A 20,463-nucleotide genomic window follows, 5' to 3' on the forward strand; every position below is an offset into this window, starting at 1 on the left:
TGATTCCCCCCAACAAACAAACTCATGTACATGGATTTCTAACTCGTATACTAAAAACAAACGATACAGGTAACTATGCTACAGGTATCACAATAGTGAACTGTCAAAACACTACTGATCCACCCAAAAAAACGACAAACAAACGTCAAGGTAGCAACTACTCAAACTACTTCTCTACTAAAACGCTAAACACGGTAAAGACAAAAGCCAACATAATCAACATGCTATTTTGGATAAACACTAGTTTCGACGGAAAGGAGCTAACTCGCTCTCCTGGATTGGTCTCTGCAGTCGTTGCAAGTCCATGTCTGTGGCTTGTGGAGGGCTCGTGCAGAATATTGAACGTGATTTCGTAAACAGGAAACGTGGAAATAACGTCGTACGCAGTCCTAGTCATGTATTAGCTTCTGTTGCATGTTTTCTGGGCCCAGATACTCACGATATCGCTACAGGCAATCATGTCTGACGCGCCAGGACCCAATGACGCATCCACACCACAATAGCACTCGTCATATGGCGGGTCCACATCTCCACCCTCGAGTGCACCCGATAGAGCATCCCCATCCGAGGCTGCAGTATAGGGAGTAAGGTTGCCAGTGTCTGTGACTATGGCTTTGCCTTTCCCCTTTGGATCGTGCCATGGCATGGCGGCCTTGTTTGTCCCGCCTCCTGTAAGCCTGTGTTGAACATCGAGTTCAGCTAGTCGTCGAGAAAGTTCATTGCTTCCTGCACCACTCAATGTCTTTTGGCTATTGACAATCTCCATGGCTCTTGTGTATATCTCCTGCAAAATCACTTTGTCCTCCAACAGTTCGTCCATCTTTTTTGTGAATTCATCCATGATATTTTCCTGCCATATGCGACTACCGTGGGCTCTTGCGAAGCGAATAATTGCGTCTCCAGCGTGAATGTCTGCATGGAGATGTTCGTCGTGTATAAAGGTATCAAATGCCTTTAGAAATCGACGTGCATCTGCAGATAAATTTGCCTTGTCAATTTCTGCATACCTGCGGATTCGCATCCAGCCTTCGTCAATTTCGTCGTCGCTTTCGCTAATCTCTTCGCCTGGCTCAAGAGGTCGCTTACTCCACGATCTAAAAAACGTGACGCCCTGTGCGGGTTCCGGTACCACAAATGTCTTTCTTTGTTTCCTTGGGACTTCTTGAATTTCCTCTGGGGGTTTACGTTGCTGAGTTACAGCCGTTGAGTGCTCCGAAACCTGCTTTCTTTTCTGATATTTCAGATGCTTCTCAATTCTGGCAGCACGTTGATACCCATCATCACCTTCCAAATACCGCCGTCTGTCGAATGGTAGGTCTGGGGCGAGTACACGTACATCGCAGGGCTCGTATGTGTGACCACTCGCCCGTTGACGGTGATCGGCTCTAGGATCCGTAACTTCGCTTGCAAATTGATAGTGCTCAACCCCGTTGGCATCAATTCCTCTCGGGGTAAGCTGATAGGAAAAGTATTCGTGCCACGTGTTCAAATGCATTTCGAGTTCGTGCACGTCTTTGAGTTTCTTTCCTCTGGAACAATGCAAGCAGACAGGCTCTGACCGCTCGAGGATTTCGTTTCCGTAGACATAGGTCAGCTTGTAGCGTGGTGTTGCATCCCGAGGGGGAGTGGGGTATGAGCTAGGCGGCTCCATTGTGTTTTTGAGATGTTGGTTGTAGCTGGCGAGGATTGAATCTCCTGTGGTACTGTTCCAGTACATGCTGACCTCGAGACCAATTCCGACTAGCTTGCCCGCTGCTCTCAGTGGCAGAATGATCCTGTCCTCTGGACACTCGAGGATATTCTTATAGGAAGTCGACAGGTGTGTAGCTGTGTCTGTGTCTCTGAGGCCCAGATAGTTGTACATCTCTTGGGCGTCTGCGTGGCTTGTAAAATTCATGCTTATTAGCAATCTGTAAGAGTCATCAACAGTGATTCCCCCTGGATCGGAGGAGATATCCCTGGGGTGCAAAAGAAGTGGACTCATTTCGACAGCAGCTCCTCGAGTCAAGCCTCTATCAGCTCCTCGTAGCATGGCTTCGCGCGCAAAAGAGCCTGTAGCTGGCATGTCAGAAGATGGCGGAATGACAGATACCCTGACGGTACTCGATATCCGCATCAAATTCCGGATTTTGGTGACTGGGCCACGCTCATACTCGTTCTGCGCGACTGTCTGGTCATCCTGCGGGGCAATGGCGTGCACTTCAAGCACGAATGACCCTTTGGCGTTGTCCCGGTCAATCATCTTGTTCAGCCGGTCGTCAGATGGGGGTTTCCACCGAGAACGAAAGTCAAAGTCAGACCTTGTGCGGCTGCTTGTGTTACGTCCGCTCAACAGATCCTCGTGTGCTTGGAGGATTTGGGTTAGATTCCGATCTAGGAAGATTGGTGCTCTTTTTCTCGATAAGTAGTCGTATAATAATATGTTTCCAGAAAACCAGTCTTGCCGTCCTCGCATGCTCTACGACACGGAAACATCAGAGGTGAGATGGACCAACAGCAGGTATCTGAAGGACTTACATGGCGCGTAGTCGCTCAGTTGCATCCTAGGGCAACTGAGAGTCCGAAGTCGAGGCGTGCATTTAGTGGACTAGAAGCACTGCATCGGACCGGGGATGGAGGCCACGCGCGCCACCTACAGTGATTGGCGATGATGGGTATGTGGAGGTCGAGCGGAAGGGCGAGGATGCGGATGAAACAAGGTTGTTGTGGTTCTGGCAACCCCCGTCGCATACCCTTGTACGCGTACGACCCGTCTCGCGATACCGTTCGCGCGCCAGGGGAAAGACACGGCTGGTTGATCCTCTTGGGGTTTAAGCAGACCGAGAGAGTTTTTCTGTCGCGTGTTTTTGGTGCTGATGTTTGTTGGTTTGAAGGGGTTTGCCGGGCGCGACGGCAGCGAGAGAGGACGCGAGGCCGCACGCGCGAGATGACGCTTATGTCGTGGGGACACGCTAAGTAATCGCATGCAACTCGCAGGCTGCAGGCTGCAGACTGAAGCCTTGCCAGATGCTTCGCTCCCACCACACATGCAGCGTCCATGTTGTTGTGTTTAGGGGTCGCGGTGCGAGGTCACGTGCGGGCGGGCACCAAACTGCTTTGGGCCGGTGATCTGGAATGATCTCATGCGCCGCTCTCGGGGTCCGCATGTCTCCCGATTCACTTTCGCAACTCCCACCACCATTCGCTGCATGCCCGCACCATGCTCTGAACGACCCGATGCACTCTAGCTGCTCCATTCCAAGGCCGAAATGCCTTTGTAGGCTCCAATCCTAGCTAACCCATCCCCGGAAGCAGATTCGCAGCGTTACTCGACCCGGACTTGTGCGACATGGCCGCAGCGCTAAAGCGCAAACGATGCGCTGTCTCTTATAAAGAGCCGAGCAGTGACGACGGCCTCTCTGATAGCTCTGGCCACGAGCGAGTCCCTCGAAAACGCACCGTCCCAACTCGCCGATCCACTCGACATGCCCAAGCAGTCGACCAAGTCTCCAGCGGAAGCGAGCATGCTGCACCAGAACCCGCCGCTTCTGCCCAGCGCCAGCCGTCTTCTCGGCATCCGCGTAGACGAGGAAGGCGCAAGGTTTCATACAAGGACATCAGTTCGGACGAAGACGACCGGGCCCCGGATGCCGACTTTGTTGAGGAAGAGCAGGTCATGGCAGTACGCACCAGGTCACGGCCAAGTGCGCCGCCCTCTTCTCTCTCACACAAGACGCGGGGGGCAAAAGGCAGCAAGACTCGGCGTAAAGCTGTCCTGGGCGCACCGCTTGCGCCGAACAAAGAAGCGCATACTGAGCACCAGGTGACAGACATTCCCACGGATGGACACATACCAGTATGTTCATCCACAATGCCCTGAGACGAGTTGCGGAATACTGTGACCAAGCTGGAGATGTCCATCATGCCTCGATACACACGATGAGCGATGCTAATACCTGAGGCTGTAGGCATGGACTTCTCTACCATACCACGTACTTCTCCAGATTTTCGTCTACGCCTCACATCCACTCCACGATGAAAACATGAAACCCACTTCTTCGATAATATGGCTTGTGCAAATGGCGAGAATGTGCTCTGCATTTGCCAAACCCGCGCTAACAGCTCTCTACCGCAATCCGCCCATATTCGCCACTAGGCAGGCGCGGAAAGATCTTGTCCACCACCTCATTGCGCCTCCGCCAGCAGCGTATGATGACTATCGGGTCATGGTAAAGCGACTAGAGCTGGATGCTACGCAGATGACTGCCCTCACGGATCTTGCCAACAGTGTGGCAGACCTTGCTGCTCTCATCCAGTCCCTGACAACACTGCGTGAGATTGACATTTTTGATCCCATGGACAGGCCTCCGTTTCGACCACGGCTTCGGCCACTCCGCCGCTGGGTGTACCCAAGCGAGCTTTTCGACGCCTTACGGCGGACGAGCCTGCGCCTGAGAAGCTGGCGATGGAACAGCACTTTTTGTAGTCAGGGCCCTCTGTGGATGAAGAGTATTCACACAGATGGCGCGTTTCAGAGCCTTCGCGATGTGACGCTCACCAAATTTCACCCTGAAGCTAGCCGAGGCGATAGCGATGGAGTCGAAGACGAACCCACAGCAGAAGAGTTATTAGCATCTGCACTGGCTGTTCTGCCTAATTTGAGGAGCCTGTCATTTGAGACGTGTGGAGTTGTCAGCGGACGCCTGCTACCCCTATTGCCGAGCAACCTCATCAGCCTGAGCATTATCAATTGTGGGGAACTACTCTCGGATGCTCTCCAAGCCTTTTTGGCTGCACATGGCGCGCACCTGGAAGAGTTGGTGCTCAATCACAACCAAGCTCTCGATATGTCCTTTCTGGTCGATCTCAAGCGCTCGTGCCCTAAGCTCGAGGTCTTGAGAATGGACACTACTTACTATAGCTCACTCGCCATGTCGTCTGATAATGAGCCTCTGTACGAAACGCTTCTGGGCGAAAACGAGATTCCATCCTGGCCATGTACGCTTCGAGTGCTGGATCTGCAATACCTACGAAACTGGAACTCGACGTCTGCGGCCAATCTGTTCAGCTCGCTGATCGACTCTGCCGAGGATCTGCCGTGGCTTCAAGAGATTACAATCATAGCAATGGTGGATACCGACTGGCGTCAGCGGGCAGAGTTTAGGCAGACATGGAGCACCAAGTTCAAAAAGGTATTTGCAAGGAGATGGGAGGCGCCAGATGCTCACCTGGTCTCACTACGGGCATTCCGCGAGTGGAAGACACAGCTTGGCGACGAAGAGAGGGTCGATTCTTTCATCGAGGGCGTGTCGGAGCAGCCATCCAGGGAAGGCCAAGCCGACACGGCCAACGACGAGCGTGATAGGAATATCGATGTGGCTTTGGCAGCTTCACGTGCACGCGAGCAGGACGAGGGCTGGGGCTCGAAGCGTCTCCGGTCTCGCTCAAGAGCAGGCATGAGCTACGATGAGGAGTCGGATGAGCAGTCTGGGGCTGAAGAGGGTGCAGCGCCGGCGGACGAGGCGAATGTGTTCGTGCAAGGGCGGTGCCACACGGTGATATTCCGCATCGACAACTTCCGCCCGCGCGAGGAGATCTTCAACGAGGCGGACTTCCTCGACGCGGAGCCCAGCGGAGACGAAGAGTGGAACGGCAACGAGGATCACGAGCATGACGATGGTGGCGGCTATGCGTGGTAGTGGCGGGCGGTCTGGGGGGTCCATGGCGAGATTTCGGCAGGCATGGGCAGACAGCAGCCATGGTGGGAATTGGGCAGGCGTTTGGATGGGCAGTGTGCTGACAGTAGAGATGCGTGTATTAGTAGCGGGCCCTGGTTGGGCCGCGGTTGGGCCGCGGCTTGGGGGAGCGTGGGAATGACGGCGGGGCGCTGTCCCAGCCACGGGCGGACGAGGCATTTTCACTGTGCGCTGGGCCGTGGGTAGCTGTATAGGGAATGCAGCCGCGATGCAAGTCAGCTGGAGGAGGCCGGCGGCGCACATGTGCATGCGTCAGTTGCCGGACTGCGCGTACATGTCCTGGGACTTATGTCGTGCACAGCCTCGCATAGCATGCTAGCCAATCCCCACTACCACCGCTAACCAGGACCACTCCGCCAATGGCGGGCTGCTCTCGTCTCATATAGCCGCTGCTCTGCGAGGCCGTGACGACCTCTCCTTGCCTCTCTCTCCGCCCCCCGCGTCTCCTGGCTCTCTCCACGCCCGCTGCCCTTCGCATTGCATCCCCTCGCTCCACCCCGCATCCCGTCTCGGCCGCGCCGCCATGGCCGTCCCAACGCCCCCAATCCCGCCCGTCTCGCCAGACTCGGGCCCAACCGACCCTACGCTACCTAAGCTCCCTGCAGGCTGGATAGCGCAGTGGGATAACACGTACGTCTTCGTCTTTGCCGCCTGCGCAGACACGAGCTGACGCTGCCCCGCCTCCGCACCATGTGCCCCGCGACAGTGCTAACAGACACGCCAGATCCCGAAAGTACTACTGTATGTTGTCTTGGCCCGCTCACCGTACTTTGTCCTCTAGCTCTAGCGCATGCCCTGACCGGAACGACAGATGTCCAGATCAGCACTGGCGTCTCGCAATGGGAACTGCCTACCAGCGAAGCCCCCATAGGCGCCAGCTCCAACCACAGCACACCCGCGCAACACACGAATCCATACCACACTCCAGACGGCTCCCGAGGCCCAAACGCAGCTGACGGAACACGAGGCATGGGCGACGGTCAGACAGGCGACAGGGGCGGCGGCTTGGGCGTATGAGGCACACTTGGGCATCAATGAGGCTGCGCTGACACCGGGAACAGGGCTTCGCCATGAACGCGCTCATGGGCGGCAACAAGCAAAACAATGGTGGTGGTGGTGGCGGTGCTGGAAACCTCGTTGGCCAGCTCGCAGGTTCATTTCTGGGAGGCGGAAAGCAACATGGAAGTTCTGGTGGCAACTCAGGTGGTGGTGGTAGTGGCGGCGGCGGTGCTGCAGGCCTCGTCGGCCAGCTGGCTAGCGGTTTGCTAGGCGGTGGAAAGCAACATGGAAACTCGTCTGGAGGCCAGCAAGGCGGCAACTCTGGCCATGGATCAAGCGGTGGTGGTGGCGGCGGCGGCCTCGCAGGCATGCTGAGCGGCGCGTTGGGTGGAGGCTCTGTATGTGACTTTGGTTCAAGTATAGTGATGACATGCTGACAAGTTATAGCACAACAAGCCCAACAACGACTACGGCTACAGCAACTCGGGCCCCCCGTCAGGCGGAGCATACACGGGCACCGCGCCGCCATCCTCGTACAACCCTGGCGCTCAGTATGGCAGCGGTGCTCCAAGCCACTCGAGCCACTCATCTACATCTGGACCATCATACGGCCAAGGACATGGCGGCGGCTATGGCTCGCAACAACATACTCCACAGCCGCAGCATGGACACGGCTATGGCTCGCAAGCTGGTTTTGGCGGACAGTCAGGTTATGGTGGACCAGCCCCCAGCTACGGTCAATCACAGTCATCACCAGCCCCCGGTGGTTACGGCCAGCAAGGTACCATCTTTCTTCTCACAGAATGCCACAGTAGAGCTGACAGAATCTAGCTGGTTATGGAGGTCCTGCATACGGCGCACCTGCAGGCCCGTATGGCGGTCCAGGAAACTACGATAACCACCAGCACAACCAGTATGGTGGTGCCCCTACACATCAAAACCAGAACGCATACGGAGGCCAACAGTACCCTCCACCCCCCGGCCATGGGTCCGGCTATGGCGGTCAACAGGGTCACCATGCTCCCCAGCCCGGATGGCAGTAAGCCTCTTGTAACAATGGCGGGACGACAATGTAGGAAATAGCTGGAGGGGTTGTTTGCCATTCTTCATCGCGGGTACGGACTTCGGAAAGGATTCAGCGTGGGACAACTATTCAAGGTATTTTTCTTTCCATGTGTGGATATAGGGGGATACCGTGGCTTTCTCTCTCCCTCTCTCTCTCTCTCTCATTCACTCTCACAAATCATGCGCACTTGTTATTTTTACTCTTCCAAATTGTGTGTAGACTTGAATTACTACTTGTTTTTTGCACTCTTTGAGCAAAAGAAAGAAGCGTTACAGTCTTGTTTTGTGATGTCTGCTCTGGGGTGTTTGCCTCGTGTCTGGTACTCTTCTGTTTGGATACTCTAGATTGCTGATACCTGATGTATCACCTCCCTTGTCTAGCCACATGGATAGGCTGTCTTGTTCATGCTGTCAATATTCATTGACTTGGCCCTCTGCTGCTATGAAGACTTACGAGGCTATCTTTTGCAGTCGTGTGCCTCCCTGCCTTTCTCTTGATGCTTAGCATACCGCGCTCCGCCCGACGCAGAATGCATCACTCAAGCTTACATCCAGTGCAATCTCTACACCAGCGTATCCTCAACCTCTACTTCTCACCCACAAATATGCATTTTTTTTCTTTTCCCCTCATCTCTCACACACATTCCACATCTCCTCACCCAAACATGTCCCTCCCATCTCCACCGCCACCAACAACAACAACCCCCAACACACCACTCCACGCCACAACCCTCCACGCAACACGCACTCTCCCCGCCTCACCCCCACCCAGCACATCCTCTGCATCCGCGCTCCCAACCCAGTTACTCAGCGCAGCGCGCACCCCCCGCGCATCCGGCCCCGGAATCCGGATCCACACGCTGCGGCCCTGCGTCTTCAGAATATCCACTGCAATCGCGCTGCCCATGGTGCCGAGGTAGGTGCGCAGCGCCGCCGTGAGAAGCGGCGAGGCGACCAAGGGCGTCATGTCTTGTTGGGTTGTGGCGCTGGGCGTTTGTAGTTGTGTTTGTGTTTGTGTTTGTGTGCATGTGGATGTGGAAATGCATGTGGAAGTCGAGGCCAAGGCGCTGGGCGTTACGAGAACGAGGTGGAAATATGTCCAGGGGAGGTTGCGCATTGTGCATTGCGAGACGGTGTGGGATTCTTTTTGCTTGCCGGGGTCGTCTGCGTTTTTGCGCTTGCGGTTTTGCCGCGCGGGGCGTGTGGTGGTGGCGTCGGGCATGCATGTGTCTTCTGTGTTGGTGGTTGTGGGAGTGGGAGCGGGAGTGGGAGCAGAGGGGTTTGATGGGGGAGTAGTAGTGTTATTGTTTGTTTTCGACGGCATTGCGGTACATGGTGGCTGTGTATTTTGCGCGGACTGGATCCGGGGAGAGATTGTTGCTGGGTTGTGTTTTGGAGCTTTGTATGCATGCACGCAAGCATCCAAGAGTGCATGGAAGTTGACGCGAAAGTTTTGGCGGGGTTAACTAGCGCGTCTGGGCTTACCTCCGGGATTCTTGCTTGTGCTTGTGACTCAGTCGTGGAGACGCGTTTGTTGGCGAATGACTCGCACGTATATGAGGAATGAATATGTAGAGCACCAGATTATACATGTCAGGCACACAGCGTGGTTTTTGTAACTGTTTATTTTGACTTCATATATACGTCCGCCCAGAATGTCTCTGTCAATTGTACAGAGACATGTACATGTGCTCGTTTCTCCACCCCTCTCTTCGTTTACTACATGCGTGGTGCGGACAAAACTACGACCATTACCACAGCAAATACTTTCGATCCAAGACCAAGAGCGGGATTTTACACCAGAACTACTGAATCTTTCAATTTGATAGTTTTCATGACAAATCAAGCTAGAGGCATGGAGAGTTCCATATCTGAAGCAAGCTAGGATCCACTGATATTCACTAAAAAAAAATGCAAAAAAGCCGCTAGGCCGTGGGTATCATGTATTCCAGATGGAAAACCGAACACCAAACACCATTATAGACCACGTAAAATAGATCCCCAACATTACTGCTTGTCCTTGTCCGCTCCATTCCCGCTACAGGACCCAGCGTTTTCCCCAGGCGGCTCGACAAGTGCCGGAAGATAGTACTGCCAGTCCAGCTTTAGCGGAGCGACAGATAGGTTCTGGTTCATGCCCTCAACAGCTTGTTGAAGTTGTGCCAAGACGGTGAGGATTGTGCCAAATAAACCAAAAAAGTCGCGGTTTGGCTCGATGAGTGTATTCTTGATTGAGTCGAAATCCTGCCGATGCTCATATGCTGCCACCTGAACATCATCCACCTGCTCAGCGATCCGAGACACCTGAGGCACGAGCGAGCTTCTCAACGCCTTGAGCTCGTGGATGTCGTTCTTGATTCGTTGCTCAATCTCGACACGCTTCTCATGGTGTGTGCTCAAAATTGTGCGCAGCTCTTGTACACCCGCTAATCTCTCTGCTTGTATTTCGCGGATATGGCTCTCCAAATCCTTAGTTCTATTTTGCAGCGCGATGAGCGCATCGGCTTTGGCAAAAGAAGACTGATGCAAATTCAGATTTTCGGAGACGGTGTTTTGGAGCGCGTGGAGCACTCTATAGTTTTCGTCCAACTTGCCACTAATGTCCTGAGCCTTGGTCATTGCCATTTTCGCGTTGAGCAAGGCGCACTGAACCTGAACCTGTATTTCCTGGGATGACGATTGGACAACAAGCTGCAGTTTTGTAGAAATTTGGGCGAGCTGCTGCAAGTCCAAGGCGCTGATTGCAAGTGTTTTGAGCTGTTTAGCATGCTGACACAGTTCGTTCAGACTTTCCGTGCGGCTTGGAACCCATGAAATTCGATTGCAGAATTTCTTGAGAGCGGTGATGTCCCGTTGAATTTGTGCTGTGTCTTTCACTAAAGCTTCACTCGTCGGATACGTCTGCGTGAACCAATGGACCATTTTTTGGTGGATCTCGTCGGTACTGATGTTTTGGTAACGGTGTTCTAGATCTCTCAATGCAAACATGATGCTGTCCACTTGCTTTTCCATGGTTTGTGCGTCGGCTGCTTTTTCTGAAATTGCGTGAATTTTTGCTGCGGTCTCTGATTGGAGAGCAGCCATGTTTGCCTTGAGGGTGGCTGCATCTGCAGCGAGCGAATCGAGTTGAGATTGGCCCTTATGGCCGAGGCTGTCCGGTTGTGATTTTGCTTGTAGCTGCTTCGTATGCCATCTTAAAATTGCAATCTCATCTGCATGCGTGTCTAGCTTGTTGTTGATAGTCTGTAACCGCTCTTCGGCCGCTGACTTGAATGGGACAAACTGCTGCCGGAAAAGCTCGGGGACTTGATTTTGTATGACACCGATAACGGTAGAATGTTCGTGAACCTTTTGATCAGTTTCATTAAGATCGTCAGAGAGCGCACCAAGGTTAGTCTGTATATCCTTGATCTGGTCCTCAAGCGCTCTCAAACCGGCGACGGTACGCAGATCCTCTTCTCTGATGGTCGCCGTTGCGCTCTCCATATCCTTGGGCCCGTCCCAAGCGTCGTGGAGAGGCTGCTGTAAAGTCGCAATGCGTTGATCTAGTCGTTCCTCTGCCTCGGTAATCTCTCTGCGTATTACCGCTCTGACATCTTCCGTCTTTCCAATCTCTTCTGTAGCAAATTTTCTTATCATATCCTCAGTGATGGCCTTGGGCTGTGATAATCTCCACTTATTCAACACAGCAATGTCGTTCTCTAATGCTGACATCTTTACTAGAGCTTCGCTTCCCGTCGTAGACTGACTTTGGCCAATTCGATCTATGTCTTGCAGCATGTCAAGTAGCGCTGCTTCTATTGCAGATAGTCGATCTTGCACAGGATTTAGCCTGCTCTTTTCCTGCAATTCCAGCGAGGATTTTTCAAGCGCATTTAGGCGAGAGAGTATCGGTTGGAGGTATTCCGAAAAGTCTTGCTTTGGTTCATTTCCCCTGCGGTTGAGCCGTTCATAGCAATCTTCCATCTTCTTTAACCTGTCGCTGAGTTCATCTCGCTCTTTCTTCAGCTGACATATGTCTAGTTGCTGGGCTTTGAGTTTCGAATCAAGCAAGGTCGTTGTTGCAGCTGGTTTCTCGCTCGGGTTGGACTGTGCCTTATTGGCTATGGCTCTTCGTCTGTCTCTGAGGTGTCGCAGTGATTGCATGCTAGTGCGGGGACCATCGCGGGTGCTTTCAGTTGCATGCTGGCTTGACTCGACCGGACGCGTAGAAGGGGCGGGCGGAGCACTCTGATGTGTAGGCGTCGACCTGCCACTGCCTATACTGGTGGGAGACATGAGGCGAATATTCTGTGCGGGCACTGGGCCGGTGTCATGAGTGGATGGGGTGAGCGATTTGCGCAGCGGGTGGGCATTGTCCTGTCGGGCCGGTCGCGATTCTGGCAGACGGCTTCGTTTGTTGGGAGGGCTGGTGCCGCGAGATCGAGGCTCTGGCGGCCTCTTACCAAGCCGCGCGCTCATCGAGTTGTGTGCAGGTGAGTGAGTTGAGGGTTGGTTGAAAGGTTTCGGCCGCCAACGGATGACTAGGGAGCGTACTTTAAGCACCACGCGTGCATGCACATGAGACGCCAAGACGCAAGGGGTAGCGTGACGGCAGCAAACCTCCTTTGGAGTGAGAGCGGGGAAGGGGCGCGAACCAAAGGCGAAAGAAAGAAGGGGAGAGAGCGAGGGTGAGGGTGTGAGAAAAAGAGAAGGCCAATGGTACTGGAGGTAGGTAAAGTGAGTCTTGGTTGCGGTAACCGAGGGGCTGTCGCGTTGACGCGCCGCATGAAACGGAGTACCAAGTGGCCTGGGCAAAAAGGCGGAACGCAGACGCCTGAACCGTGCGCCGAATGGCTTGGAGCTGCCGTGTGCGCGACGAGCGCGAAATGTTGCTGCTGCCTTCACCCAAGCTCCGAATCACCCACAAGCCACATCACCATGGCCATGGTACGTGCCAGCGACAATGCCCGCGACCGGCAGCGCGCCCACCACTAACACGATGCAGCCCATCACCACCATCGCCGAGAGCAAGGAGCTCCGCGGACTCAACCTCATTGCGGCGCATTCACACATTCGCGGCCTCGGCGTCGACGACGACACGCTCGAGCCCAAGGTCTCGTCGCAGGGGCTGGTGGGCCAGGAAAAGGCACGCAAGGCGGCGGCTGTGATTCTCAAGATGGCGCGCGACGGCAAGATTGCAGGCCGCGCAGTCCTGATCGCGGGCCCGCCGAGCACGGGAAAGACGGCCATTGCCATGGGCATGGCGCAGTCGCTGGGCCCCGACGTGCCCTTCACCATGCTGGCCTCGTCGGAGATCTTCTCGCTGGAGATGTCCAAGACCGAGGCCCTCACACAAGCGTTCCGCAAGTCGATTGGCGTGCGCATCACCGAAGAGAGCGAGGTGATTGAGGGCGAGGTGGTCGAGATACAGATCGACCGCAGCGTCACCGGGGTGAGTGGTGGGCTATGCCGCGCATGGCAGCGGTGCCAACTAACACGGTGTGCAGAGCAACAAGCAGGGCAAGCTTACCATCAAGACAACCGACATGGAAACCGTCTACGACATGGGCACCAAGATGATTGACGGCATGACCAAGGAAAAGGTCATGGCTGGCGACATCATCTCCATCGACAAGGCGTCGGGCAAGATCACCAAGCTCGGCCGCTCGTACACGCGCTCGCGAGACTACGATGCAATGGGAATCGACACAAAGTTTGTACAGTGCCCCGAGGGCGAGCTGCAGCAGCGGCGCGAGGTGGTGCACACGGTCAGCCTGCACGAGATCGACGTCATCAACTCGAGGACACAGGGCTTCCTGGCGCTCTTCTCGGGCGACACGGGCGAGATCCGCAGCGAGGTGCGTGACCAGATCAACACAAAGGTGGCCGAGTGGAAGGAGGAGGGCAAGGCGACCATTGTGCCGGGCGTGCTGTTCATCGACGAAGTTCACATGCTCGACATTGAGTGCTTCTCGTTTATCAACCGCGCGCTCGAGGACGAGCTAGCGCCCATTGTCATCATGGCCAGCAACCGGGGAAACACACAGATACGCGGGACCGACTACAAATCACCACACGGGCTGCCGCTCGACTTTTTGGATCGCGTCGTCATTGTCAGCACGCACGCATACTCGTCGGAAGAGATGCAGCAAATCATCTCGATACGGGCGCAAGAAGAGGAGGTTGATCTGTCTCCGGATGCCCTGGCGTTGCTCACCAAGATTGGCCAGGAGACAGGACTGCGATACGCCAGCAATTTGATCACGACGTCGGACCTGATACGTGGCAAGCGGAACGGCTCTGAAGTGAGCATCGACGACGTACAGCGGAGCTTTGCGCTTTTCTACGACGCCAACCGGAGTGTCAAGGTAGGTGGTGACCAGACCAAGTCGGCTTGGGCTGGACCGTGCTGACACGATCGTAGTTTGTCTCCGAGTCAGAGAAGCGCCTGATTGGCGAGGCGGGCGACGTATCTTTTGCGGTGACGAACGGCGCGGATGCCATGGATGTTTCGTAGACGGCGACGGCGTGGTTTTTGTGCCTTTTATGTGCGGCGTACAAGGGGTCTCGGACGGGGTCTGCATGTAGCGTTTGGGCGCGGGGCTGAGGCGGGCCATGTATAGGTAGAGCCAGAGTAAAAGCACGGGATGCAATACATGGTACAGGCTGCTCGGCCGCTCTAGAACAATGGCCTCGTGCTGGAGTGGGCGTCTTCTGCTGCACACGGCGTGATGAGCTGGGGGGGTAAAGGGGGGGGCGTCGTCATGGCCTCGTTGAGGGTAGCATGCAGCACCCGCAACCTCGGACGGGCTACGCGGCAGATGCGCCACAGTCATGCCCGTGGTGTAGTAGGGCGGAGAGGAAAAGGAAAGGCGGTTGTGTGCGGTGGTGCAAATGAGTGATGACGACGACGCGCTGCTGTTTTGGGTAACGGCTCACGCGAGGCGGGTGATTGTAGACGCACACGGCGCTTCGCACGATAAGGCTCGAGGCAGAGGTCGACCGACACACGACAGTTGGGGGCAGGTGGACAAGTAGAGATTGCAGGGCGACGGGGTGAAGCACTGCAAACACCAGCCACTTCAGCCTCGCGCCGCCGCCTTGGTGTGGAGCCGCATGGGCAATCGGTCGCGTGCCAAAAAGCTTAGCCATGGCAGTGCCTCGCATGAGTGGGCAGCGCTGCTCGTGTGCGCGCTCCACCCGCCTGGATTCGATATCTCGGGGCTTCCAACGGTGCCGATATTCCGGGGTAGCATGCCACAGTCGGGCGTGCGTCATCTTTTCTTTGCACGACAGATCCTCCTGCTGCGCCCCGGCCTGGCTGGCGGCTCTATCTACTGCACCCGGCCCCGTCCCTCCTCCCCGTACTCGTGCTCGTCTTCCCTCGCCCGCCTGCCATTGACGCCCTTTCCCCCCCGTCCGTGTTTGCCACTGCCTGGGCCTGTCCGTTGCTGGTCACAGAGGCACGCGACACCTTTCCTGAATCGTTTGCTGCCCGTCCATCTTCACTCCACCTTCAGCCTTGGGACTCCCCCATTGCCAGTCGAGGCCAGCCTGTTACGCTGTTCTGGCTATCGCCGCCTGCTGCCTTCACCCGTCACACAGTCTCCCGCTTCGCCATGCGTCTGTCAGTGTCGACAGCCGCTGTTGCGGCTGCAGCCCTCTGCGTGTCTTCGCTGGCCGCCCCCACCCCGGACGTGGACTCCTCAGTGAGACATGGATCGGCTTCTCGGATACAAGCGCGCCAGGATACCAAGTACTTCCATGAGCCTGGGTAAGTCATCAACAAGCATGGCCGCCTCGGGACGCAGCTCACAGCCCGCCAGAGGCAGTAGCACGCTCGGCCATTATGACAAACGCTACTTCAAAGGCGTCGTGTCCGACGAAGAGCGGACCGACACGCAGAAGCACATGATCCGTGCCTACTTGAACTTCTTCCGCGAGAATGACATGGACACCTGGATCGCCCACGGAACGTTGCTGGGCTGGTGGTGGAACGGAAAGGTACCCTTCGTGTCCGGCCATTGGGGTCCTGTCTGCTAATGCTTGCACAGCGTCTGCCCTGGGACTTTGATCTCGATACACAAGTCACTGAAGCCACTCTGCAACACCTCGGCAGAGCGTACAACCAAACCAGGTATCCCTACGTCTCTTACGATGGTACAGTGCAGCGAGAATACCTCCTCGATGTCAATCCATGGATCTGGGAGCGCGAGCGTGGCGACGGCGCAAACATCATCGACGCACGGTGGATCGACACGCGTAACGGCCTTTTTATAGATATCACTGGACTGAGCGAGACTCATCCCGAGGACCATCCGGGCGAATGGGTCTGCAAAAACTATCACAGATACCAGACATCGGAACTGTACCCTATGCGGGAGACCATGTTTGAGGGGGTGCCGGCCAAGGTGCCCTACAATTACGACAAGATACTCGTGGACGAGTACAAGGAGAAGGCTTTGATCGTTACCGAGTTTCACGGGTATGTTGCAGTGCTGTCGACACGAGACGAGGGTAGCTAACACGGCTCTAGACACCGATGGGATTCAGAGGTGCGAGAATGGGTTAAATCACAAGAGGTCCTGGACAAGGAAGAAGCAGAGCGGAGGAAGAAACAAGACGAGGCAGCCAAGAAGAAGGCCGAGGAAGCGAAGATGGATTAGTGAGCTAGTCGGCCCTAACATGGGGGAGCTTGTTGCGTACTTTACTTACTACTGGATTACAACTTGAGCATAGCCTGCGCATGGTTACTGGAGCATAGTTTATGATACCCGTTAGGTAGCGGTTGAGCATTGAAAACGAATATATTATCCCTTCAATACGCAGTGTCCTACGGAAAGCCGGGGCAACAGACGGCGAGTGGTGTTGAAGAGGAGTGGCGCCGGAGTTTAGACATGACAAATGCCCGATGGCGACGCAGCACGTCGTGGAAGCCTTGCAGAACGTCACCGAAGCAGCGCATAGTCATGGCTCAGCCACAGGCTGCGGCGTTTGATCTTGATCACTGCTAACCTGGCCACTGACACTAACCATACAGCAGGCCGCATGGAAGCCATATTTAACTCGGCCCGCCTCGTTTCTTCCCCGCTGCATTAACAACTCAACCATGGCAGAAACGGCACCCGCAACCTCCGGCGACGATATCCTAGTCACGCTCACACACCACGGCAAAGCAATCGTCCTACCATTCGCAAAAGATGCCACCATCTCCGCTCTTTCAGAACGCGTCGCGGCGGAGCTCTCTATACCGCCGGAGAATCAAAAGTTCCTCGTTGGCGGCAAAATCGGGCTGCAGAAGCCACCCTTCAAGGATGCTGCGCTGCCGCTCACGGAGCTCGCGACCAAGAAGATAACCCTCATGGGCAGTACCAAGGAAGCGGTATCCTCCCTCAACAACAGCATATCCGCCGCCTCGGCACCCCGCCGACCAGGCCCCATTAAAGCCGCCACCCCAGCGCGAAGTCGAGACTACAAGAAGATACAAGAAGAAGCGCAATACACGTTTCACACACTGCGCCCGCTACCCTACCTCCCCAACCCCGAGCGCTCGCTGCGCTTCCTCGAGCGACTACGTGACGATGCAGGCATCAAAGCCGCGATGCGCACACACAAGTTTAGCGTTCCATTACTCACGGAGATGGATCCTGCCATGCATACAACACAGGAATCGCGCACATTAGGGCTGAACCGGAACAGGGGAGAGGTGATTGAACTGCGCCTGAGAACCGACGCATACGACGGCTACCGCGACTACAAGACGATTCGCAACACCCTATGTCACGAACTCGCGCACAATGTCTGGGGCCCTCACGACCGCAACTTTTGGAATCTGTGCAAGCAAATTGAGCGCGAGGTGGCTCGCGACGACTGGAAGAGCGGGGGCCACAGTGTTGGCAACGAGGAGTTTTATGAACCTACTGGCGCGGAAGAAGTACATGACCATGGAGGCTGGACAGGCGGAGAATTCACCTTGGGCGGTCGAAGTGGGGAGACGGTGGTTAGCAGCGCAAGCGGAGCGAGTGTGAGTGTGGGTGGTATGAGCAGGAGAGAAGTGCTTGCACGGGCGGCGGAAGAGAGACTGAAGAGAACGAAGAAGGCAGAAGAGGAGGCGGATGGGACAGGAAGCTCGTGATCTGGTTAATGCATATACCCTGTGTTTGCGCAACTTACTCGTATATCGACTTGTATGTTCAATTTCTAATACCTTGCGCGCCACGTTTTTGCTGAATAATTCTATACTAGTGTACGCAGTGGCAGTGTTTCCTTGAACCCACCAGTCCCCACTCTTTGTATCTGCGAATACCGAGGTTCCTTTGGTGTCTTTACTGCAGCCAATGATGCAACACGAAGCTAAAAAATTCACTAGTCTCTGCTGTTGTACGATGATCCCATCCCGATCGTAAGACCTTCCTCAGTTCGCCGTCAACTGCATATTAAAAAGTGCAATTTTGAGCACGTAATGCTTGGCCGAAGTGCGGCCGGGCACTTGACTATACCGCTCAGAGGCATTGCTGTGCCCTCCCCTCCCCCACACGCTTTGTGTCGCCAATCTAGATGTATGCTTTCTGTCTATGTATGGACATCTGCCGAGGCATAGCGATGCCAACGGTGCTCTATGACGTGGTCATGGAGGGTCCCTGGGTAACCCTGTATCCATCTGGCAGATCATGGGAGAATTGCTTAGAAATGTAGAGCCTGCGACCTGTTTACTTATATACCGGAGGCATCCGTAGAGCCGGTTCTCTATACACGCCACACCCTGTCCATTTCCCTCAACAAAAGTATCATTTTATTTTTCTTCGTTACCTGGATACCCAGGCACTTGCTTCACGTCTTTTCAACATGGCACCACGACGATACGAAGCAGAGCACAAGGACCCTGCCCCGTTGGGCAAGCCGCTCGACTTTGCCTTTGCCAAGAGAAGTGCGCAAAACCGATTCCTCAAGGGTGCCATGACGGAGCGTCTGTCGTCGTGGGATGCGAAGAAGCTCGAGGCCCGCGGTATCCCGTCCAAGAATCTCGTCAATGTGTACAAGCGATGGGGCGAGGGCCAGTTTGGTGTTATCCTCACGGGCAACGTCATGTTTGAGTACGACCACCTGGAGGCAGCCGGCAACCCCATTATCCCGCGTGACGCAAAGTACGAGGGCGAGCGGTTCGAAATGTTCAAGGAGCTCGCGACACAGGCCAAGAAGCACGGCTCGTTGATTGTTGCCCAAGTGTCTCATCCTGGCCGTCAGGTCCCGGAGAAGCTGCAGAAGAACCCCATTTCGGCGTCTGATGTCCAGCTCGAGGGCAACATTATGGGCATGACGTTTGCGAAGCCGCGCGCTGCCACCGAAGAAGACATCAAGAAGGTGATTGAAGGCTTCGCACACGCAGCAGAGTTCCTGGAAAAGGCCGGCTACGACGGCATACAGCTCCACGGCGCCCACGGCTACCTCCTCGCGCAATTCCTGTCGCCCACCACCAACCAGCGTACCGACAAGTACGGCGGGTCTCTCGAGAACCGCGCGCGCCTCATCACTGAGGTTGGACAGGAGATCCGCAAGCGCACATCGCCCAACTTTGTCCTCGGCATCAAGCTCAACTCAGTCGAGTTCCAGGACAAGGGCTTCGACTCCGAGGAAGCCGGCACGCTGTGCAAGATGCTGGAAGACAACACGTTTGACTTTGTCGAGCTCTCGGGCGGAACTTACCAGCAGACCGCCTTTGTGCACCAGCGCGAATCCACCAAGAAGCGCGAAGCCTTCTTCATTGAGTTTGCCGAGAAAATCACGCCCTCGCTGTCCAAAACACGCACCTACGTCACGGGCGGCTTCAAGACAGTCCCCGCCATGCTCGACGCCCTCAACACAGTCGACGGCGTTGGTATCGCGCGGCCCGCAGCCCAGGAACCGGAGCTTCCGCGCCAAATCATCGCCGGCGAAGTCGACGCCGCTATCAAGCAGCTCACGGGTGAAAACGACTTTGGCACCACCAACCTCGCGGCTGGAACGCAGATTCGGCAGCTGGGTAAAGATCAGCGGCCAATTGACCTGAGTGACGAGGGCAACTTGCAGGCGTTTATGCAGGACGTGCAGAAGTGGATGCAGGCGCTTGGGAGTGATGCAGAGGGAAATATGTATGGCTTTGTGGATATCGAGAGTGTGCCTGGTGTGCCGTATGGAAGTGCAGCGCCGGTTTCGTAGATTTATGCCGAGCGTAGCGAGCGTAGCATAACGTAAAGCAATAGATATATGTATACCCAACCATCGCTGAGAATTCCAAAGCCTCAACATCTATCCCTCCAAAACATCCCCCCCCCCTTTCCACCACAACCCATCCATCCATCCCATCTCTCTACACCTACACACCCTTGACCCTCCCCCTCCCAAACGCCGGCATCCCTCTAAACCCGGTCTCAGCATCCCTCTCCCCACTCACATTGCCCAACCGCCTGCCATACTCCTCACTGTGATTGTAATCCGCAGCCACGCCCGCCACACGCCCAAACCCCACGCCGCCGCCGTAGAGCTCGCGATCAGACCAGTTGCGGCCGGTAAAGGGGCGCGCGTGCCCGGATTGCTTGAGCCATTTTGCCAGGAGCAAGCCGATGGTGGCCCAGGCGGAGGCGAGGACGAGGATGAAGATTGTGAAGAGCATTTGTTCTTGTTCGTCTTCTTTTTTTTCTTTTTT

General features: G+C 55.4%; 9 protein-coding genes across 9 annotated transcripts; 6 read left to right on the plus strand and 3 right to left on the minus strand.

Moving 5' to 3' along the window:
• Positions 1 to 14: 14 nt before the first annotated feature.
• SETTUDRAFT_151543 (uncharacterized protein) lies at positions 15 to 2,687 on the minus strand. Its single transcript, XM_008028142.1, has 3 exons — positions 2,518 to 2,687; positions 440 to 2,458; positions 15 to 389 (listed from the first exon to the last, which is right to left on the minus strand). The coding sequence occupies exons 2-3, from the start codon at positions 2,453 to 2,455 to the stop codon at positions 261 to 263; spliced, it is 2,145 nt and encodes a 714-aa protein (XP_008026333.1). The 5' UTR covers positions 2,456 to 2,458; positions 2,518 to 2,687; the 3' UTR covers positions 15 to 260.
• A 495-nt stretch (positions 2,688 to 3,182) lies between these two features.
• On the plus strand, positions 3,183 to 6,063 carry SETTUDRAFT_151548 (uncharacterized protein). The gene is made up of 2 exons (XM_008028143.1): positions 3,183 to 3,835; positions 3,948 to 6,063. The coding sequence occupies exons 1-2, from the start codon at positions 3,329 to 3,331 to the stop codon at positions 5,676 to 5,678; spliced, it is 2,238 nt and encodes a 745-aa protein (XP_008026334.1). The 5' UTR covers positions 3,183 to 3,328; the 3' UTR covers positions 5,679 to 6,063.
• A 118-nt stretch (positions 6,064 to 6,181) lies between these two features.
• SETTUDRAFT_177520 (uncharacterized protein) lies at positions 6,182 to 8,044 on the plus strand. Its single transcript, XM_008028144.1, has 6 exons — positions 6,182 to 6,365; positions 6,460 to 6,476; positions 6,547 to 6,746; positions 6,797 to 7,132; positions 7,182 to 7,515; positions 7,566 to 8,044. Exons 1-6 carry the CDS (start codon positions 6,259 to 6,261, stop codon positions 7,775 to 7,777), a joined length of 1,206 nt encoding a protein of 401 aa, XP_008026335.1. The 5' UTR covers positions 6,182 to 6,258; the 3' UTR covers positions 7,778 to 8,044.
• A 410-nt stretch (positions 8,045 to 8,454) lies between these two features.
• Positions 8,455 to 9,021, minus strand: SETTUDRAFT_110663 (uncharacterized protein; the record flags this gene model as incomplete). Its single annotated transcript, XM_008028145.1, has 1 exon — positions 8,455 to 9,021. One exon carries the CDS (start codon positions 9,019 to 9,021, stop codon positions 8,455 to 8,457), a length of 567 nt encoding a protein of 188 aa, XP_008026336.1.
• Positions 9,022 to 9,806: 785 nt separating this feature from the next.
• Positions 9,807 to 12,260, minus strand: SETTUDRAFT_184829 (uncharacterized protein; the record flags this gene model as incomplete). The annotated part of the gene is made up of 1 exon (XM_008028146.1): positions 9,807 to 12,260. One exon carries the CDS (start codon positions 12,258 to 12,260, stop codon positions 9,807 to 9,809), a length of 2,454 nt encoding a protein of 817 aa, XP_008026337.1.
• Positions 12,261 to 12,709: 449 nt separating this feature from the next.
• On the plus strand, positions 12,710 to 14,466 carry SETTUDRAFT_169427 (uncharacterized protein). The gene is made up of 4 exons (XM_008028147.1): positions 12,710 to 12,728; positions 12,787 to 13,233; positions 13,289 to 14,149; positions 14,206 to 14,466. Exons 1-4 carry the CDS (start codon positions 12,720 to 12,722, stop codon positions 14,296 to 14,298), a joined length of 1,410 nt encoding a protein of 469 aa, XP_008026338.1. The 5' UTR covers positions 12,710 to 12,719; the 3' UTR covers positions 14,299 to 14,466.
• Positions 14,467 to 15,208: 742 nt separating this feature from the next.
• On the plus strand, positions 15,209 to 16,599 carry SETTUDRAFT_169429 (uncharacterized protein). Its single transcript, XM_008028148.1, has 4 exons — positions 15,209 to 15,555; positions 15,608 to 15,785; positions 15,836 to 16,266; positions 16,318 to 16,599. Exons 1-4 carry the CDS (start codon positions 15,401 to 15,403, stop codon positions 16,445 to 16,447), a joined length of 894 nt encoding a protein of 297 aa, XP_008026339.1. The 5' UTR covers positions 15,209 to 15,400; the 3' UTR covers positions 16,448 to 16,599.
• Positions 16,600 to 16,890: 291 nt separating this feature from the next.
• Positions 16,891 to 17,916, plus strand: SETTUDRAFT_110688 (uncharacterized protein; the record flags this gene model as incomplete). Its single annotated transcript, XM_008028149.1, has 1 exon — positions 16,891 to 17,916. The coding sequence occupies one exon, from the start codon at positions 16,891 to 16,893 to the stop codon at positions 17,914 to 17,916; it is 1,026 nt and encodes a 341-aa protein (XP_008026340.1).
• A 641-nt stretch (positions 17,917 to 18,557) lies between these two features.
• SETTUDRAFT_169431 (uncharacterized protein) lies at positions 18,558 to 20,448 on the plus strand. The gene has a single exon (XM_008028150.1). It carries the CDS (start codon positions 18,627 to 18,629, stop codon positions 19,974 to 19,976), a length of 1,350 nt encoding a protein of 449 aa, XP_008026341.1. The 5' UTR covers positions 18,558 to 18,626; the 3' UTR covers positions 19,977 to 20,448.
• Positions 20,449 to 20,463: the final 15 nt, after the last annotated feature.

This window comes from Exserohilum turcica, assembly GCF_000359705.1.
Source record: "Exserohilum turcica Et28A unplaced genomic scaffold SETTUscaffold_22, whole genome shotgun sequence".
NCBI lineage: Eukaryota > Fungi > Ascomycota > Dothideomycetes > Pleosporales > Pleosporaceae > Exserohilum > Exserohilum turcicum.

Coding starts and splice junctions, on each gene's coding strand:
- SETTUDRAFT_151543 (XM_008028142.1), bottom strand. CDS start 2,455: ATGCGAGGACGGCAAGACTGGTTTTCTGGAAACATATTATTATACGAC. Junction 390..439: donor TGATTGCCTGTAGCGATATC/GTGAGTATCTGG, acceptor ATACATGACTAG/GACTGCGTACGACGTTATTT.
- SETTUDRAFT_151548 (XM_008028143.1), top strand. CDS start 3,329: ATGGCCGCAGCGCTAAAGCGCAAACGATGCGCTGTCTCTTATAAAGAG. Junction 3,836..3,947: donor CCACGGATGGACACATACCA/GTATGTTCATCC, acceptor CTGAGGCTGTAG/GCATGGACTTCTCTACCATA.
- SETTUDRAFT_177520 (XM_008028144.1), top strand. CDS start 6,259: ATGGCCGTCCCAACGCCCCCAATCCCGCCCGTCTCGCCAGACTCGGGC. Junction 7,133..7,181: donor GCGCGTTGGGTGGAGGCTCT/GTATGTGACTTT, acceptor GACAAGTTATAG/CACAACAAGCCCAACAACGA. Junction 7,516..7,565: donor CGGTGGTTACGGCCAGCAAG/GTACCATCTTTC, acceptor GACAGAATCTAG/CTGGTTATGGAGGTCCTGCA.
- SETTUDRAFT_169427 (XM_008028147.1), top strand. Junction 13,234..13,288: donor TCGACCGCAGCGTCACCGGG/GTGAGTGGTGGG, acceptor CACGGTGTGCAG/AGCAACAAGCAGGGCAAGCT. Junction 14,150..14,205: donor ACGCCAACCGGAGTGTCAAG/GTAGGTGGTGAC, acceptor ACACGATCGTAG/TTTGTCTCCGAGTCAGAGAA.
- SETTUDRAFT_169429 (XM_008028148.1), top strand. CDS start 15,401: ATGCGTCTGTCAGTGTCGACAGCCGCTGTTGCGGCTGCAGCCCTCTGC. Junction 15,556..15,607: donor AAGTACTTCCATGAGCCTGG/GTAAGTCATCAA, acceptor ACAGCCCGCCAG/AGGCAGTAGCACGCTCGGCC. Junction 16,267..16,317: donor ATCGTTACCGAGTTTCACGG/GTATGTTGCAGT, acceptor ACACGGCTCTAG/ACACCGATGGGATTCAGAGG.
- SETTUDRAFT_169431 (XM_008028150.1), top strand. CDS start 18,627: ATGGCACCACGACGATACGAAGCAGAGCACAAGGACCCTGCCCCGTTG.